At 39.7% G+C, this 21456-nt stretch overlaps 1 protein-coding gene across 8 annotated transcripts in view; it reads right to left on the bottom strand.

The window, feature by feature from the left end:
• The window catches only part of naaladl2 (N-acetylated alpha-linked acidic dipeptidase like 2), a 445610-nt gene that overhangs the window by 336309 nt on the left and 87845 nt on the right, over nt 1-21456 (bottom strand). For 4 of the 8 annotated variants that reach the window (XM_084354602.1, XM_084354601.1, XM_084354599.1 and 1 more), the window contains one exon: nt 949-986. The exons of 3 other annotated variants lie outside the window; for them this stretch is intronic. Coding sequence is in view for 1 of the 5 variants with exons in the window: in XM_084354599.1 (XP_084210725.1) it covers nt 949-986 (38 nt within the window). In the remaining 4 variants the exon portion in view is untranslated. Of the gene's footprint in view, nt 1-948; nt 987-1213; nt 1297-21456 lie in introns of those variants that run through there. One more of the 8 variants, XM_084354604.1, reaches the window with a different exon arrangement.

The raw sequence follows: 21456 nt of genomic DNA, 5'->3' as shown, positions 1-21456 counted from the left end.
TAACAGTTAGTGCAGATCTTTTCCCCCCTACTCTTAAATGACTTGATAAAAACTTGCACTGAACTAACAAATGAAATACAGTACATACAAATACATTCAGACCCCTGTTGTCTAACATACTATGCACTAATGCCTCCTTTTTCTCTGAGCCACATTTAACACACATTTCTGCATTATTTTTATGAAATCAGTGAATGTCAACACCAAACACTTCAATGAGCGGGTAGGAAAAAGGGGCAAAAACATATCCACCTGGGTGTTGTGTTTCCAGCACAGCCGATCAGAGCTGGAGCCAATGAACACCTGAGACGACTGCAGAGTCATTTGATGTGGGAGTTTGTATTGTACCCATATACAATGCATTAAAGACAAAAGCTAGATATTAGTGATTGTTGGTGTTTTTTGTCCAATGTGAAGGGGTATAAGAGAGTGGGCGTGAACTATTTGTGCATGCTCCATTAATACTGCAACAATTTCAAGCTAGTATTAATCGTCTTATTTTAGGCATCATGAAATATCAACCCTCAATATCTTGTCAGAGATGTCAATATTGGAATCATTGTACTGAGCAAATTTGTGTGTACGGAGGATTCCTTTGCTTTTTCCTTAAAAAAATTCATAACTGGTTGTCTTTGCTCAACGAAAATATGTTTTGCTTTGCCACTTTTAATGCCAGTCACTCACTCAAGTGGCTTTTTTGCTGCTCCTTGCTCATATTTACTGCCCTATTTGTTGGCATTTACTCCAAATCAAACCAGTTTGTACAATGCAACACTTCCTGAGTACCAGAGCATTTCACTTTTTGAAATTGTGTCGAGTGTTTAGAGCATGAAATAATCACATTCACAAATTGCTATTAGTTGGAAGTATACTTGGTTATTTCATTCTTGAAATAAACAGGAGTGGAAACAAATGTATTCTAGATAAAATGTCACATTTGTTACTCACGGCTGGTGTGCTGGAGTAGATCTGGCGTTTCAAAGGGCCTGAAAAACAGAAAAGAAAAAGAAAGTAGAGATGGAGGAACTGTGGACGACCTGCATTATTTAATAAAGTGAACATTTTTTTTTGTCCAAGCATGTGACGTGACTTCACCAGGAAACTGGAGAGAGAGAGAGAGAGAGAGAGAGAGAGAGAGAGAGAGAGAGAGAGAGAGAGAGAGAGAGAGAGAGCTGGAGAGGAAGATGAATAGTCAGCGGCATATTTTACAAACCCTCTCCTTTGCTTCTCTCTCCTTCTCCTCCCTCGAGAAGGACGGTTTTGTATCACCTCTCACAATACTTCACTTACTGCTTTCCCTCTGAAAATAGCACAGATAAAGGGCTGAGAGAGTGTGCCAGTGAATCCTCAACATCCTGCAGATGGACAGAGCGAGCAGATGTGTTTTTCTGTCTAGTGTGTGTGTGTGTGTGTGTGAGCAACTCCTCAAAGATGGAAGAGAGAAACCGTACATGATGGGGGAAAGATAATAAAGTGAGGGGGGCTCCGGGTTTCAAACAGTGTTGAGCTTGTTGCTCAAAAATTGAGCATGTTGTTTTTCAGTCGTTTCAGAGGTAGCTTTTATTATTTTACCTACAATTCGGCTACTTATTGTATTTTTCTATCTGTTATGCTGAAAATGTGTTTTTTTCTTTCTTTAAAAAAGAAACATTTCCATTAGAAAGTCCTCTAAAAAGGAAGTTGTTCACATTTCTTCTACCACAGTGATCACTTTGATTTTGTGCCTCAATTCGTACAATGACAACACTTATAGTTTATAGAAACAATTAAACTAAGGAACGTTTGTACCTGTGTGTTAACAGGACTAAACCTAAGCCACACTATGTGAAGCAGAGGAGGGCTGATCCCTTAACATCCAGCTCACAAAGACAATCCCATGCGGAGGTTCACCCTCATGTAGCCCGCCCATTTTTTGCATTCGTGACTTGTCTTTTCACTTGTTAAAGTTTCATGAGCTATTGGCCCAGTTGGCTCAAGTCAAGAGTTGCACTCAAAAGCCGGGAGCATGAGCAGTTCATATGACACCAACACATCCACTGCTGATTTTGGATTTATCAGTGACCTACAGCAATATATAGCTTCACTTTCACTGTGTGTTGAGTTACTGTTGGATTGATGCTAAAAAAGGAGCACTGAAAACAATGATGCAGGTTATATTAGGAACCAACGTTATTTACATTATTTGCAGTTGCAGTTACCACAAGCCCCAAGTAACACACTCCCACTAACCAAATAGTACAGTTTAAAGTTGCTTATAATATATATATATGAATATCTTTTCTTGTGTTTCAACTTTTTCAATATTAAATTATTATTATTATAGAAATTATTCTGCAAGGAAACCAGCATTGTTAGTCTGATGCACTATTGCACCTCATGTAAATAATAATAATAATAATAATAATAATAATAATCATACAGTCACTTTACAAGTATTTTTGCACTACACTAGCAGTTACATGTAGCATATGGTATTGTTGTCGTTGTTCTATGTTGTTGTTTGTTTGCACTGAAGCTTCTTGGGAAACGTTATTTCATTGCACTGTGTATATGGCTGGAATGACAATAAACCCTCTTGAATCTTAAAAAACAAAACTCCAAATTTTCCCCTTACCTTCCCCCAAGTTCTGTGAATGAACAAAAACAAATTAAAAAATTGGAAAGAAATGAAATGTCAGTATATTGTACGTTCACTGCAAAGGTTATTGTTCTGATCAGATAATCCAGCCAGTGTCAAGAAACTTCACTGCGTGAATGTAACGTTGTGTGTGTTATGACTCACTCAGGAGGCACTTTAAGAAATAGGGGCTCACAAATGTAACAAATACACTGTATGGCAATACCAATGAATAACTGTTGAGATCATTCTTCCAAAACCAAAAAAGGCAACCTCATGGTGGCTCCAGACAAAAAGTCAAGGTATCACCAAACTCAAATGATTCCTCATCTCGGAATTATGTCATCCGTGGCAATCCATCGGATCTACATCGAGTATTTTAATCAGGAACAAAGTGGTGGGATCGACCAACTGTGCAATCCTTTGATCATCACTAGCATGGCTATAAAAACTAAAAACTAATAAAACAATTATTTGAGTGAGGCATCTTTGTCCCAAATACTGCAGGTGTCCAGTATTCCAGTCTTCCTCTCCTCCCTCTCCTCTTTAATCCTTTCAACACTCTTTCCCCATTTACAAAAATAGCAATTATTAGAATACAGAGAGGTAAAAATGGATCTGCATTAATTATAAATGTGCGTGGGCTCTCCCTGAATTCAGCCAGGGGTCATTGTGTTCTGTTTCAGAGGTTCTGCTTCACTGCATTGGGAATTACGCAGGTTAAAAAAAGAGCAGCAGAGTGAAGGGGTTGTTATTTATTGATTTCTCAAGTGCAGTAAATGGCCGGAGTACTTCTTTAAAAACAAGGTACACTTAAAAGAAAAAAAAAAAAAAGAAAAAAGAGGCATGCAAAGAGGGAAGAAGGTGCAGATTCTGAAAAGAAAGGCAGACTGAAAGATATAGATAAGAAATGAGAACACCAGTACAGAAGAAAATAACCCTCCCCCTCAGTGGATCCCTGGTTCTTCTCAGCATTGCCTCTCTCCGCCATTTATTTTGCAAATTATAAAATTGGAGAGGAGCTTTCTCTGACAACCAATCATTAACATACATCCATGTGCAATTTAAGAACACCCTGCTGGAGCTCTGCATGTATTTTGATCCTCTCTCTTCCTGCAGGGCATTTCTAAATCTAATGTAAGACGGCTGTGACAAAAATATCAGTATTGTACTTATGAAAAGGGGGTGAGTAAAAAAAGATTCAAGAGTGGGCTTGTGGCTGAGGTGGAGATGAAAAAGAACAAAAGAGACCTGCTTTCAAGTAGGAGATGAGACGATGGGCCAAATGAAACAGTTTTCACCGTGGCCTAACCTGTGGCTGTCTTTCATCTCTAATTTCCCCCCTTTTTCTTTTTCTTCCATTGCGACGGGCACTATTATCAATTTTCACTCTTAAGCGCTGAAAAAGGGCTGCCTTGGTAATAACTTTATTTCAAAGCTGCCACGATTCACCTTTTTAATGCGCCTGGCGGCACACTGGAGGTTTGTAATTGATAATTCCCTCTTCAGTCAGATGTCCTTCAGGACCGCTATTAGTCGGTAAGACTGAGTAACTTCAGCGAGAGGGAAGGACCACAGCGTTACATACATGATGACTTCAACATACAGTTTTCAGGGCGCCCCAGTAGCTCAGCTGGTAGAGCGCGCAACCCATGTACAGAGGCTGTATCATGGCTGCAGCAGCCCAGGGTTAAAATCCAACTTTCAGCACTTTGCTGCATGTCACCCCTCTCTCACTCGTCCAATTTCCTGCCAATGCACTCAGAAACTGAGAGGATGCCCAACTTCTACATAATGTTGCTTTAAAGTAGGTGTTAGTGTAAAAAATTGTTCTGCATTTGGCCTTAAATGCTTAAATTACTTTTTTTGTTTCTTCTAATTTCTCCTCCTTTTAGGATACCATATAAATAAGTGTTGGTAGATTTTTTTGTTTGTTTATTGTTTAGGGCCCCACAGACCCAGAAAATGCTTACTGCTGTATAAAATAATAAGAATAACTCAATCATTAAAGTATAAAGTGGTAACCCTTCTCATTCCCACAAACTAAGCTTGCAAATTTGGATGAAAGTGACCAAATAACAAATTGTCATGGGTTTTTTTTATGTTATGTAGGCTGTTCATGAATAAATGCGTATAAATTTACACTACTCAAAAACTTAAAACAGTTTTAGACTGACAGACCTGGTCTACCATCAAAAGTTTTTTGCACTGTTCTGCAATGAGGGGAAGAGTTTAACTTCAGAGGCGTTCATGTCTGAATGATCAATTCTCATAACTTGGTAAAAGTCCTGAAGTCACATATATAAGTATGATTTGTGACTTATAAAGGAAAATATTTAAAGTTGCTGATTTCATTAGGGACACCTTAGCCTTCAACACAACATGATGTAACACACAGTGTACCTTATAGACCGGCTGTAGAGCACGATCAACCCGTTCCTGAACTACAAACTAGATCTCATTCACATTAGAGTACCCTGCGTCCTGAGCTGTTGACTCGCTAGTCCTCCATTAACTCATTATTACCGGAAGAAAGAGAAATGGTGCTCTGCGGGGAACATGTAGCGAGGTAGCACTTTTGTGTGAATGACAGCAGAGAGTCAGCGGGGATGTGACTATTCAGATACGAGCACTCAAACTCTTTCATTTCAGCAGGATGTAGTTCCTTTAAAATAACAACGTAAGTCATTCTTTGTCTTGCTACAGCCTGAATGTACCGGAAAAAAATGTTTTGCAGCAATGATTTCATGCTCAGGACATAGTGTCAAGTCAAAGTCAACTTTTACTGTCAATTCTGGCATATGTGCAGGACATACAGAGGATCAACATGCTGTTCCCTCAGACCCATGACCCTAACCCCCCAAAAATACCTAAACATGAAGTGTAACCTAGCTAGTGGGCTACATAGAAGAAAAGATGAGGAAAATACTGGAGAACATAAAGATTCAGACCATTAAATCGTGTCCACTGTGGAGTACAACAAAACATTTTCCACAGTGTATCTGGTCTTACACTTTCAAACTGTCAGACAATCATTGGCTTAATTCATGCTGGAACTAGTTATTTATATTATGTCTGTGACCCCTTGAGATTAAGCAATATCTACATGTGACGCCCCTCAGAGGGTTGTGGCCTTACACCCGGAGACACTGCTGACATCTACCTGTGCATAACGGCTGCTTGGCTGAACTGCTGCGGTTGCTTTTGAGAATGACAACGATGATGATTTAAATATGGCGCAGTAGAATTGGATGATAATGTATGTGCCTCTTTAAATAGAAATAGTTTCACCTTCATGAAAGCATAAAGCTGAAATGCCAGTACATTAAATAAATGTCACAGAAAATGAAAGAGTGACGACAAAATCAAATTTCACAGACGCACACTCGCACACAGATGATCCAAAGAGTTCAAGTTTCACCTCCTTCATCTGCTTCGGGTAATTTCCATAGAGATCGCGACTGTCCGAACAATTCTGTCAAAGAGACAATGACTTAATAAGTCAGTTAATGACTGAGCTCAGATATTGTCTCATGCAGGCAATCTTTATCAGCGCTGCTTTCACTGGATGAATTGATCAAATTGCTAAGCTCATATGCTTTGGACACGTAGGCTCAATGAAATGTTCAAAGGCTATAACGCAGCTTCATCCAGTCACCGATAACTCAAACGCACCAAGTTGCTCCTCAGCAACTGATTATAACAGCTCACCATGTTGAACATCCGCAGCTGTTTTCACTGTTCAGTAGCCTGTTGTAGCAGTATGCACCTAACTGCTAAAAGATTTTATGCAAGTTAGTTAGTTAGTAAATCAGGTATGACATTTCATTCAGGCCACTCAAAACTACCGACAAAAAAAGCATTGAACGACTGGAGACAGTTCTGATGACTGTCTAAGGCTTGTACGAATGTCCTTACTTCTGTTTGGAGCAGGCTGTAATAATTCACATTCGTGTTTTAATGAGATGGCATTCCATGTTTGAAGTTCAGGGTTTAAAACAACCTCGGTCTTAAGTAGTTTTTGGCCATCATTTCTATTAGTTATTATAACACAGCAGCCACCGCAGTAATTCTGAGATCCTGGAACACAACAATCAAGTCAGATTGCGCAAAAACCATGAGGACCACAGAGGTTGTAAACAAGTCACGAGTATATTCAGATTATCTACATGTAAATCATTTTATTTGGAGGTAAGACTAAAAGGGAATACACACGAAATGCTGCTAATAATCCCCCATTATAAAAAGTAAGATTCTGATGGATGTTTACAATCAAAAGTTTCAGATAAAAATACACCAATTTTTGCAGTATTGCTGCATGCATAGATCTCTGCAATCCACTTACTGACTGTAACGCTATGGCCATTACTCAAAAAAACTATAACTCAAGTTGCATAAAATGGAAATTCCTTTTAATTGAAAACACTAAAAATGTTCCAACTGAAACAACAAAATGTATTATTTTCGAAATGATTCATATGTCTGTTTGCTAATCTTTAAAGACTTTGATACGGGTATGAAAAGATTGCATTAATTGAAAGTAACTGATTTTGCATGTCGGTAAAAACAGGAAAGGGTCAGCCCTCCCTATTGTCTATGTTGAACCTTCCCTCTTTATACCGAGAAAATAAAGTAGAGTTACTATGTGGCTTTCTGGAACAATTATTTGAAACCCTGAACCTCTCCTTTTAAAGATGCATCGATAAAAAGGACAACAAATAATACTCTCCTTACATTTTATCAGCCGTCACCACTGCGAGTGATTGTTAAATCAGCGATACAACCTTGTTGTCTTGTTTATCCAACATAATTTACCTCCGCGCATCTCCTTGTTAATCAAGCCAGGAACACACAAACACAGATTGTAGACATTGGTGGAAACAGCCACACATACACACCCTCCAATAAAAGACCTTGCTTCTCACTTCTGCAAAGTCAGATAAAAATATTTTGTCCATAAATGTCCGGGAACCTGAAGCACTTTGCATGTCAAATAAAATTTCATACGCTGCCCAAAATCAGTGTAACAGACAATATAAAAAGCCTCATTCAATCAGAAGGGAACACTGTGTTCCACAATAGCTCACATGGATTGATGTTGGATAAATATAAAGTATGGTAAGCAGATTAGTTGATATGCAGTAGCAGCTGAATACAAAAGGAAATGAGATATCTTTATTGTACAAATACATGTGTATTTGACTATGTATTCTGAAGTGTTTGTGGATATCTGTATCTGCCGCTGTGTGAGTTAATATAGCTCACTGGAGCTGTTTTTCTGTGAGTGGTTCCCAGTTTTGTTCGACCATGCACATGCAAGCGCATACACAAGGTTGACATGACACTGATTTCACACTGTTACACTGATCTACAAGCAGCATGCCAAGATATGCTGCAATTTGCCAACGAAGGCAGGGAAAAGGAAGGCGCAAGTAAACAGGGGCAGAAACAATGCTGGATTTAAAATACTTTTGGAAACATTGTTCATGAACATATGTATTAGAATGACACACACACAATGTGTTTTGATGACAAAAACTAAATGTAAATATAACATAACTCCACAAGGCACCTTTAACATATGTCTGCAAGAAAGGATATATATGTGGAAAATTAAGAAATTAAGATGAAAATTACGTTTTTAGTAAAAGACATTATTCTTCTATGGTCAGTTTTGATCATCTTTGACATGCTGGAGGTTCATTCATGAACAGATATAGAGTTAACATGTGGTTGAAAGCTCTGGAAAAAGACAGTAGACCTAGAGATGTTTTGGTAATAATATGACCTATGTTTATGTTTTCCTCGCTATTGACCTCTTGTGGTTCTCGGCACTGTCTTCTCCTAAAACCCAGATAATCAAAAAAACAGCTGTGTACATCCTGTTTTGCACCAAAATCAACATTTGTTTCTTTCAATTATGACACCATTGTTTTCTGAACAATCATAGGAATATTTACTAATCGTATAGTTTATACAAGAGACAGTGGTGTTAACAGCAGTACCACTGTGGTATAGGTTTTGATTTCCAGTTTCGATGTCCATTTCAACCATTAATCGCACCACTAGTACTTTCCCTCTGCTGATATTAAAAAAATGTACCAGGAGAGGGCTCTTCTAAACCTCTGAACTAGGTTTGAAGCGGAAGTCCCTCGAAATGCACGTGTGCCAGCAATGACCCGGTTAGGGAGACAAAAGATCAGTCTGGGTTAGGGTTACAACAAAGTGTGTGCAAATACAGGTGGTGCAGGGTTGACAGTACTCTCAGAATAACTTGGGAGCCAAGCCAGCTTCTACATTTCTTAAAAATCACAAACGGTAAAATTAAAATACAAAATCCAGTTGAAAATACGAGAAATTACGGATCAATCTAAAGGTCAAATCAGAAAAAAAAGGAAGAAGCCTCGAACATCACCTCCCTCTCACTGTTACACCTCTCATCTCTGAGCCTCGTCCATTACAAAGTCTATATGAGGTTTCTAATTAGAACAACAACCTTTTGCGTAGTCTTTTTTCTTGTCAGACATGGTTAGTTAAACATAGGATATGTATTATCAGAATATCAGCTGAGTGTCAGTCAGGTGTGAAACCACAGTGCTCTTCAGTTTGAGTGCACAGGTCACAGTTTTGCTTGCCAGCTGGTGCTGAGCTGTAGGTCAACCAAATGTCAAACCATAATCTACAAAAATTGTAAAAAATTGCAGAGGCGGAACGAAACTGTCCCGCTATTCCACCTCTGTAATGTTTAGACAGATGCCAGGTGGAATAACAGCACCACTATACATGTAAGATAATCCTAAAAGATGATTCTTTACCCTGGACTAATGTCGTAGGTAGTTACAAAGGAGAATCAGTGTTTGTGTAAAAGTGTAGGCAGGGCGAGATACGTTTGTGGAATTTGATGACATTCACTGTCGGACAGCAAAACAGATCCTTCACTGGACATTGTTAAAAATAAAAGAGAAACTTCCCACACTTCAACCCACAAAGCAGCATTAGCAGACCAAACAACGGTAATGTGGTGGCAGGGAGTGTCTTTGGCAACTTGTATGAGAATAAAAAAATGCTGAACGCGTCATCCTGTCCGTCGGTTCCCGGCAGCAAGAGCCAAGCAGCTCCCGCCGTTTACTGGCGATTATGTGATGTGATTTTGAGCAAAAACCTAACTCACAATGTCTTTGTTGCCTTCCACTATTGTGTTGTTGCAGATAGTCTTACATATTAAGTATTCACCAAGTTTAATGTGGAAAAGTTGCTGCGACCTGGTCAGTCCTCTCTACCGAGTCTTTGGTGAACTTCCCTTCATTCTGCTCAAATCAGTGATCTGGGAAATGGTCATTTGGGTCCTTCTGGAAGAAAAAAAAAAAAAGGGACAAGGGATGTATTTGGTTGTTTTGGTATAAGGACTGTATCGCATGTCTAACCAGGCCGTGATCTATGGTATGTATAACCTGCATGATCTCCTAAAAGCTCTTCAGGAAAGTAGTCAATTGAAAGATACTACGAGAACAAAATAAGATGCTATGGTCAGCTTTAATGGCAAATGTCCACCGGTCCCCTTCTCACCTCTCTCTTTTCCCTTCCCTCATTTCCCTCTCAGGTCTTCTCCTCTCCATTTCCTCCTCTCCGTGAGGCGTGCTGTGACCTGAACCATGCGGTGCTGATTGCCTCTGCAGTTCAATGCGGGGGTCTCATTTCCGAAGCCCCATGACTATTCCTGGAGGTGCAGCTCCACTGTGATTGATGCTTTATAAAACCTTTTTTACAGTTGTGACATTTCAGGGAAAACAAGCAGGGTCTGAACTTTCCATCTGCTGGGTTCACCAGCCTGTACCTCCCTCTTCACTCACCACAATCTCTCCCTCAGTTACCTATTAGTTTGTTTACGTCCGTTCCTCACCTCTAAACTCCCCATTTCCTTCTGTTTTCATCAAACATTTTCTGTCTTCTTTTAGATGTCTCATCATCCTTTCAGTTGTCTTTTAGTCTTCAGAATTCATACTCTTCTGTCACTCAGCATCGGGGGGTGATAGGAAGATTGGAACAAATTTGCATTTATAGCTTTTCATCAGCTGGACATCTCTACAGTCCATGGCTTTTAAAATCTTGATAAAGAAATTAAATCCACTGTTTCCATCCTCATGCACATCTGAAGACACGTGTTGATTTTTACCTTTTAAGTTGTTTGTTGGTGCAGTATATATGCACAGTATGCATATACAGCAGTACACTTTGAGCTATTTGCTTCTTTTCTGTAAAGCGCTTTGTGTCTCTTTTGGACTGTAAAGTGCAATAGAAAAGTTTTGCTTTGCATCTGTTGCTCCACAGTGGTGCATTAGAGTGTTCAGTGTTGCCTACAGTCTCCATCCCTGGCGTCTCTTTGGATCAAATGTAACCATTGGACTGTTTGTGCATTGACTACTAATAGCCAATGACAATGGATTCTGCATCCATGTCACATCAGTGTCATCCTTCAGGTCAACATCCAGGTTGTAAATAATTCCGAAATTATTTTTAGTGATGCAGCTGTGTTTTTTGTGACAGACAAACTCACGTGTCTATGCTGCTAGAAAAACAAGATGGCGTTGTGGCAGAGAGGACGAAGCAGTACAAAGTGTGGCTTAATTTTACAAAGGAAAGTGACAACAGTGCAGGTTGTAATGTTTTTCAGGTAAAGGTAGAAGCACCCGCAATATGCTTTAACATTTGTCTATGAACATACTGTTATAGCTAGCTGTCAGTCTGCAGCCAGTTCAACTACAACTGAATAGGAATCAATGAGTGAATAAAGAACTGGACCCATACGCACAATCAACATTGGGACTGGTATCAATAAAACTGTATCAGTTCCTGGCGTTAGACCAGGGGTGACCAACCAGGTACCATGCCAACCAAACACCTCATAGCTCTTAATTATATTGTTTTGCAACCTCGTTTTGAAAAAAAAAAAAAAAAAAAAAAATCAGTCTCGGGGAATCTGTATGTTGATGACATTTGGATGACTAATTGCATCTGAGCTCATTAATCTCAGTGAGAGTTATCCCTTGCTGTTTTCTGATCTGGTACATGTCTCATTGAGCATTATATTGATGTTGGAGATCCTCAGCCCATAAACACAAGCACTTAGAGTCTGACATTTGAGTCACAGTGCAGCCGAACCCTCTTGTTGACATGGTTCCACCATACTCAGGTCTTTGATCAAGTAATTTATGAAAAACATTTGAACCAAAGCACAGACCTTCTTCAGTGATAAAGGCAAGTATCGTGAATGTACGGCTACATGGTCATGCACTTGTAACATGCCTGCAGTACTTCAGTGGTTTATGAGATGTGCTCTAAGTACTTCTGACGACTGAGCAGCTGACCTGATACAAGATAATGTATAGTGATACATGGTCATAGTATGTCCAGCAGATGAGTTCACTGTTGAATATCTTTGCATGGGTGAGTTTGACATTTGGTTTTTCTGGCCAACAGGTGGATTTGCTGAGGCCATATAGCAACTTAGCAAAATGATCGGTCAAGGTAAGGGGGGTTATGATTGTAACTGTAAAGCAGCATCTGCTATGCCCTGTCAAGAAGTTTATGTGTTTTCTGGATAGGGTTAGCTTGTCAAACAGCTTCTGTAAGGACATGTCTCCAGCAGTGGTACCTCTGGTCAGCCAGTGTTTAACTCCACACAACTGTTAGACATTTGGCCCAGCTGCAGCAACAAAGCGTGTTGAAAGACTTTTCAATTATGTCTCTAAAATGCTCAACTTTTACCTGACTAATGTTAAATACCGTTATAGATTAACACAAGTTAACATTAGACCCATAATTAAGGTCCTCTTAGCACTACATTGTTTGCTACTATGGCAATTCTTCATGGATAATACAAACTCTGTTCCGTCTTTCTTCTGCGTTATGATAGAACCGGTCTTTCTTGTGCCACGGTTTTGAATTTTGGCTGTGTGTTGAAGTCTGCTGCTACTCTGCAATGTGCCCAGCTGTCCAACCTCTCCTTCAGACAAGTTAGGGTCTTTTGGGGATATCTGTGCTGTTCTCTCTAAAAGACCTGGGCTTCCTTCATCATTCAGAGTAGACTGCCTTCCAGTCCGCGGCCTGTTCACCTTGACCTTGGTTCAGCTCCTGTTGCAGCCTAGCCATACATAATGGGTGGAAGTTGAGTCTCCTCTCTTGGGGAAAAATTCTCTGTATTTGTGACCTTTTTCATCCAAATAGTTCTAGAAACTAAGGAGCCCCAGATACTTAATTAATTTACTATATCCTACAAATTGCAAAAAAAACTTTAAACTTTAATCCTGGACTTTTAAGACAATGTAGTAGCAGACAATTTGATTTTTTTCAAAATATATAGAACTGAAGAATGATGATTGTGCAAGATGCAAAGATGTTTTTGAGATTTTCCTATTCTTTTTTTTATTGAGTCAGCTATGACAAGTGTACTAAATCTGTCATGTGATTGTAATTGCTGCATTATAGGTCAAAGAGAGATCTCCATGGGTGACATAAAATATAATAGTATATTAAACATGAAATTCTTGATATGTATTGATGCCAGCTTTTTTCCTCATTAATAGGAGAGGATGAATGTGCTTTACTGCACAGTAAAACTGTACTTTTCACATTCTGTGATGTTTTCAGCGTAGAAGTTAAATAAAGTTTATTGAACAGTGGGATAAGGTCTTCCTGTTGTTGTCACTTCATATTGGTGAGCTGTTAGGACTGTAAATACATTCTGCATTTGTGTCCAAACCCCACACAGCCCTCTGTTATACAGATGGCTTGCTTTCTGTAGCACTAGCTATGTTTCCAAGAGGGCTTATGCGTTGGCAAAGCACACGTGTGGTTTTGTGTTTTGATGTGTGTGTGTGTGTGTGTGTGTGTGTGTGTGTGTGTGTGTGTGTGTGTGTGTGTGTGTGTGTGGGTGTGTGAACATATGTCACTGCCATGCTGCCAGTTCTAGGTAGTAAATTCTCCATCATGACAATCAGTATGATTAAATAGAGGTACCTGGGCACATCCATCATGACACATAATCACTGAGAAGGTCACACAGGTCATGGACTATAGGGGAGGAAGCTAATGGAGTAGATACATTCAGTGTGGGTGCGTTACTACATTACTACATGTTGTGTAAATTGAATAAAAGCTTGATTATGCAACTAGTTTTAATTAGTTACAATCCAGACACCAAATCCCAAGCAAGGGATTAGTTCCTGTCATGTTATTGCTCATTGTGTCAGTCCATTGATTACAATAAATTAGCAATAACTGAAGACATTTTTCTCTGTAAAGCGACTTCATCTTCTTTACAAAGAGTACTACAAAAATTAAAGTGCATCAAACTGTCGTGCACTTCATCTAGCTCCTCTGAGGGCTGTTGTGACGACCTACATAAAACATATAAAATAATGTCACAAGCAGTTTGTCCTCATTGTTTGCACTCTCTCTCTATTTACATGCATTAGTGGGGTTACAGCAAGGCAACAGAGATTAAACATGTCAAACCTGTAGCCTTCCATCAGTTTGGACTCCAGATCCTTTGGCTAGCACAAACCTTGCCACCGTTAACAGATAACTTATTTTTTAAAAATACAAAAATTTGAAATTATTATCGGTTATCTGTATTGGCTAAAAAAAATCCATATCGTGCATCCCTAGTTTACATCATACAACATTACATGATGTTAACATCCCCAAGCAAAAGCTTCTCATCCATGAGTAACATCCAGACTTCCTTCTGCATGGTGATCCGGTTGGCGGGTGTAGTTGGGCAGAAGGAAGATAGTTCCTTCACCAAACTGCTCACAACAAGGTCTGTGGATCACAACAGGTTGTGATATCTGTAAAGATACATTGCTATTGAGGTTTTAAAATGATTTTTTTTGGCGTTGTGTCATCTAGTTCCATTATATTGTCACACCAAAAATGTCCAGATGGACACAGTACAGACAACAGGAAAAATATGTATTTTTGATTTTAGGGTCAACTGTCCCTTAAATGTATTCTATTTAATGTACAAACTTGGATCTCTTCTTCTCCTGAAGTGGCTGTGAACAGGAAGCACCATCTCAGCGGTCTATTAATAGGCTTGTACAACTGCCCCATCTGGACCATCTTAAGAACAGGTGACAAGGCACATAGAGGTCAGCGCTGTGAATTCATGCATACTGTTAACACTTCTGTCCCAGAGAAGAGACACGTTTCTAAGACGTGACGGTTATGTGACCTGCAGTGGCAGTCACAATGTAAAGTCTCCCTCCATGTGCTCTCTTAAGTGCATGTGATTAAGTATGCTCCTCAGGGTGTGATTCTGTGGCGGAGGTGCAGGATGTACTCTGCGTGCCCTTTGCACATGATCACACACTTAAACAGTTCCTGAGCTGATTACTGAAAACAGTACTAAATCAGAATTAACTCTGAATCTTCTTGTTACTGGACTGTAATGTGACAAATGTCTTAAAAATTTCCAAGGGATTATATACATTTATATACTTAAGTCCTTTATTAAATGTTCACTTAGAGTGAAGGTCGAGTCTTTCTGCGGTTAGGATTATTTGTTGAAAATAAAGTTGCTCTAAATAGAGATTCAGTGACAACTCATGGATGCCATCATCCTCGATTCGAATGTCAAGGTTTTACAGTAAGTTTTTCCAACAAAGAAGTGTACAAAGTGGGGAAAAAAAATGCCTTTTTCAAAGGGGATCACCCTGACCCCAGTCCACTGCTCTGCTTTGCCAACCCTTTCGATATTTGAATCTCTAAAGACAAGCTGTGGCCTCTCACATGTCCTTGTCAACGGTTGCATACATCTGCAAAGAAGTATAAAAAAGAACAAAAAAGAAACACACATCTACTGATGGCATTCATTCACAGTACTGCTGTGCACTAAACCACTTTAAAAAAACACAACCAATGTAGTTAGCGAATGAGTTAAAAATAGTGTACAAAATATGCAGCTGCACATGTGAAGAGCAAGCTGTTAAACATTGAGTGCAGACATCTGTATTCTGTAACTACCACTGAAGACACCAAGGTCGTGTCCCAGGTATTGTCTATGGGAATGAAGGGGTTTTAGTCCTCTGAGCGCGAGTTAACATTCTACAATTACAGAGAGAAGGTTTGTGAATGCTGATGCTGTTTGCACTCGACTGCTTTAGCTTAGTAATTCTCCAACGGAGGTGTATTATTCTCTGTGTGGTGAGGGCTTTGTTACGGCCTTTAAACTATGGTTGGCCAAACACCGGTGCGTGGGCTATGCACAGCCCTACACCATAATTTACTCAGTGCATGAGTTATTTAAATCCCACAATCATATCTGGCGCCCAGCTGGCTCATGTGATGACTACCTTGGTGAAGGTTATACATCTCATTCAATCGCTTTATCACTGTAAGTTTTGGGAATTTGAAGCACACTGTGAGGACGTTATTTACCATTGGCTTATTCATGGCAAAGTTCTGTAGTGGTTTTAATCACAGATATGAAATTGACCCTACTTGGCTGCATCCATGTTGAAGTGTTAGGTTGAACTCATGTTTTTAGTTGGTCTCACTGCCCATCTGAATATATTGAACGAAGCCTTACAAAGGAAAGTAGGATTGTGTCACCAAAGTATGCACACATTAAATCGTTGACTGATTGAAGTGAATCAGTTAAAACCCAGATCTGCAGAAAATCATCTCCAGTTTGCCAAACAGAAACATTCATGTGAAAATGGGGAGATATGTGACTGTGCTTACATCAGTGATGACACAGAATCTAACCAGTGCTTTCTCTTGAGAGGGACATTCACCTGTAAACACCTCAAACCCTTTACAGGATGTACAGGATGTGCGGCTGGAGCTAATGGAAATGCAGTGTGACGACACTCGAACATCTCCACCAACAGCTCTTATTGTCAGAGCTCTACAGGGGATTGGAAAAGTCCAGATTTTGGCTCCACACCAATGTCGGGATGGGACAAAAAAAGGATATTATCGCAGATCGCGATGAAAACACTCAGGATAAGTTGATTGTAGTCCATTGCATTATCGGGATAATTTTGAGTCGGGATGATCGTGAATATCCTCACATGAATGACTTGAAAAGCTGTCTAATGTGTAGTCCTATATAGATTTGAATTGCAACAAGGGTAGGGAAGTTATGATTATTTTGATTAAATCAAAAATGGATCAAAATAAGCAGTTAATAAATGCAGTATCGACGACTTAAACTTGACCTGCAGCAATTTATCACTCCAGGACCAAGCGGTGCTTTTACCATTACAAGGTATATAATTGGTGTGAAAAAAAAAAATAAAAATCTTAGTGCAGATTCAAGTTTACAGCACAAAGTATTTAGAAGTTACTCATTAAGATGCTCTCTTAAAAGTGTATGCCCTGGACTTCTTTTTCGCATCTGGCCTGGCATGAAACCTATGGACAGTCCAGACAATTCTGAAACTTCTTTTAGTGCCCATTAAAACATTTATTATGGCCATGCTGGGAGAATTAGGACCAGTTCCTCTCTAAGTAAATTTAATACCAGCTACAGTTAGTATTTAGAGAATAACCTAACTGGCTGTATAATCCAAATGTAAGCTAGAATTATCTGTGCGAGTAGACAGCGTGTCCAAGAGGTCAAAGTCATCAACATTTCACATTTAAAAAAGCAAACATCTGAGGAAAATACCTCGGTTGTTCCTCTTTTGTTGCTCATCATTTTGTTAACTCTGCATAAATCCCTGCATTACATTGGGTTTTGGACACTGCACTGACGTCCTTCATGTCCTTTATTGTCATGGTTTTCGCCAATTGCCCCCTTCAAGAAGGATTAATACAGAACGCTTATCCTTGTTTCTGCTTGGTTTAGTTTGTTTCATTAAACACAGAAACTGCTAGATTTGTTGGTGGTTTAATTTCAAATCACAGCGGTGTAAAATATTTAAATGGACAGCATCCACTTAAGAACTGCAAAAGGCACTTTGTCTGGACATTTTAGAGGCCTTCAGTTAGCTTGGGGCTCTGGACAGGGAAGGCAGTACACCCAGTCCCAATTATAATAGACAGAGACTATAAATAATGACTTAATTGTGTGACGAATCCTAAGAAGAGTGAAGTTTTTTGTTTTATCTCTTTATGAAAATCTTATTTCCTGAGCCAGATTTGAATCATCAAACCAAGACATCTATATGGGAAAGTCTTGTCCCAGATTCAGAGTCCAAGCAAGCATTAAGTCCTGCAGACCTGCCTTTTGACACAGTGCCCTTCAGTAGCATTATCCAGTAGCAATAGTATAGTGTGTATATACCCAAACAATAGATGGAACATAGAGAAAGAAAAAGGTCAAGAGAAATAGACAAGAATAGGTAGTGAAAGAAACAGAGAACGACTGTTAAAGGAAGAGGCAATCTCCCCTCCCCTCTTTATTATGAACTCCCTGGTGACGGACTGAATGAAATTTAGATTAGCCTTTATGCTTGACCTGTTAACTCCCAATGACATAGAAACAGATTGTAGCTGCAAGATGGGGAGGGGGGCAGAGGTAGGAAGGGCAAACATAGGGAATATGAAGGATGTAGATAAACGAGGGAGGAGAGGACTGTTTTGTACCGACTGTGGGAATCAAAAAAGAAGAGATAGAATGGAGATGAAGAGATAGTGAGGGAGAGAGATAAACAGACAGGAAAGGAGATTAGGAAAAAGGGATGATGGGAGTGTTGATGGGATTAAATATGTGGATGAGGTAGAGAGAGACAGATGCCAGAAGGTAACCTCCCCCTCCTCCCTTCCCCCGACTCTGTTTCTCTCTCCTGGGAGGAACTCACTTTCACCGTGTAGTATGTCACACACGTAGACACATAAACACCAACACATTTTTCTGTTGAAAAGATATGACACATTGCGCCGTTGGCAAACAGGGATTCTAAAAACTGGTTAACACATTGGACAAGCGTCATGAGATGCCATTGCGTCACCATTTCAGTAAAAGATGCACTGTCTGCACTCATAATAAATGCCGTGAGGAAGTTGCAACACACACAGTAATCTCAGAGAATGCAATGAAGGATCTACAGATCAACCTTGCAATGGGGCTCTGCAAAAAAAAAAAAAAATACTTCTCTTACAGTTGTAGAAAAAAGAAGGAGCTCCAGATGGTGAGCTAGGCAGGCCATGATCCACAAAAGTCCTCAAGCAGCGGAAGGACATCTCAGCCCCTTGTTGCAGGACACTGATGTACTCGAGGCCATCGATAAGCTCTCTGGTGGAGAGATATGTGTATGTTTGCCAGTACAGGCTGACGATACTGAGCATCAAAAAGAAGATAATGGACTATCTCAATTACAAATACAAGAGCACAGCAACGGAAGAGCTGCTCAACATGGCCTCTGCAACAACGGAAAAACAACTTGCTTTTTTTCTACCAGGCCACTGTTGAACATAAAGAGGATATTTTAAACTAAAAAGACCAACTTAAAAGGTACCTACTGATGAAGCCTGTTTTCCAGCTGAACTTTGAGAGTCATTTCAGCCAAAACAAGGAATGTGGATTTTGTCCCCCACTCACTTCCATTGAAGTCGTTGGGGAGGAATCTCTCTACAGCCAGTACAGACAGCAGGAATGATCATAGCCATCAAAAACTGTTTGAACGTATATATTGGCATGGCAGTATAATTTTAAGAAATACTTGAAAAGTTCGATAACCTTTCTCTAAACCCAGATTTTAGGTGAACGCAAAAACTTTCCCCTTTCAACGACTATGATGAGAGTGAAAACAGCCCTCTAGTATCAAACTCTGCACATGTATTATTCTGCACAGTTAAGATCAAACATTTCGAGAGAAGTAAGAATAAGCAAAATCTCTTAGATATGCAGCACAAATGAACAATCCCAGCACAGACCTTAACATGTCGTCCCTGTCTCTCTCACCATCCATCTAAAATACCAGAAAATATAGCTTTTTCATTTCACATGCAGCAAGTTTGATGAAGAACATTGATATGATGTAAAATAACATTATAAGTATCAGTAGCATCAAAACCTAAAGGCAAAATGATTTGTGATCTATGGACAGGCAGAAAAAGGGAGAATAAAACAGACAACAGTATGTATTAGAATACCAGAGAAATGAATATAGATAAGGGCACCATCTGATTATATACAGTGAGCCAAAACATAAAAATAAAAAGCGAACAGCAGGCTGTTATGCAAGCATCACATTACTCACTGATGAACAGCACAGTTGCAGTTTGAGACAAGATCAACATCACGATGACTTGTGCAGGAATAATCTGAACTAATTGTCTTGACAAGGTGTCAAATGTTGAACAATTAGATGTGTTAAATGGTCCTGTAATGACTGCTGAACATGTTGGCCATATGGATGGGCCCCACTGAGATCCAACTCTTGGCAAAGGGCCCAACACTCTCATATCAACAGACAGAGAGAGGGAGAGAGAGAGGGGGGTGAATGAAGGAAGAGCACTAAGCAGGGTATTCCAGGATAAACCTGATCTCATCCCTCTTGTTTCATACAAAGAAGGCCTTTATGGATGACAGGTGAAGTGTGAGACTGGCTTTACTGACACACAGAGACCAGTCCCATTACCAGTAAGTGTATCGGGTAATCGTGGCAGGACTTCCTGTCGACCCCACTGTCTGTATTAGTGCCCCGATTTGGAGTATTTGAGAGCTGTAACTGGTCTGCGTAAATAGAGTAGGAAATACATATACAGCCATAGAATAATCAGCAATACAATCTCACTACTACACGTAAGCAAGTGCTAAAATCACTTTGTAACATCTACCATGCTGGCATAACATCCTCCACGTAAATTGTGGAACACCAGGAACATGGACACTTACGTTTATGTATATCAACGCTAATAATGAAAGTCTATATAGCTGCCTCCAGATCCATTTCAGTATTTCCTATTTGTATTTTTTTTAACATTATTAATGATGCGATCCACGATCAGTTAACTAGTGGACAATCTGCCCTCGCTCTTCCCCTCCACTCTACTCTCGATCGCACATTCTTTGCAAAGAAAGCAAGAGATTGACAGACGGGTTAGTGAAGAGCATGGGAAGATAAAGCAAAGTTAATGTGTGGAAAACACTGTTTATCTTATATTTACGTCGTGACCGAACTTGACCCAAACCGGTACCTACTCATTTTTGTCCGAATCCTGGTTCCCGTTGGTCCCATGCTCTAGCACACACACACATACATGTCAATATGGCCAACAGGGCACTACATCTCTCCATTATCTGAGAGGGGATCTCTGTTTCTGTTAAAAAAACAAAATTATTCGAAAAGCTTCTTTTAAAAGGTATTTTACCATGATATGATTTCAAATGTGTCCTTTTAATTTTTTTTAAAGAAATTGCCAAGAGGGGACTTGCATCCTTCAGCAACGTCTAGTACAGAGGAAAGTCAAGCAAAATACACCTGATGAGAGAGAGAGAGAGAGAGAGAGAGAGAGAGAGAGAGAGAGAGACCTGGCTGGTCATTCATTAGCAGTCATACGCCAGGCTGCAGCATCTGCCTGCATCTAACAAAGCAGAAAGCACTGTTCTCCATTAAGAGCCTCTTATCCCTGCCCTCTACTGATTCAGCTCTCTCCCTGCAGACTCACCAACTTTGATGACATTGCTTCAAAGCAGTTTCACTTTCACTTTAATCATTAATGAAATAATAGTGCCGTAGAAGTGATGGGCATTTATGTCACTTTTAAAGGGAGGTTTCAGCCCCACTGCAAAAATTTAATAGGGATGTTGCTCTGAAATAAAACTGTTGAGCTTCTAAGCGGGAGATTGCAGCTCTTTGACATTGGACTAAAAATAAATAGTT

Source organism: Pagrus pagrus, assembly GCF_965226575.1.
Source record: "Pagrus pagrus genome assembly, chromosome: 6".
Lineage (NCBI taxonomy): Eukaryota > Metazoa > Chordata > Actinopteri > Spariformes > Sparidae > Pagrus > Pagrus pagrus.
Note: the sequence above shows the minus strand (reverse complement) of the source record. Positions and strands in the feature narration are given on the sequence as shown.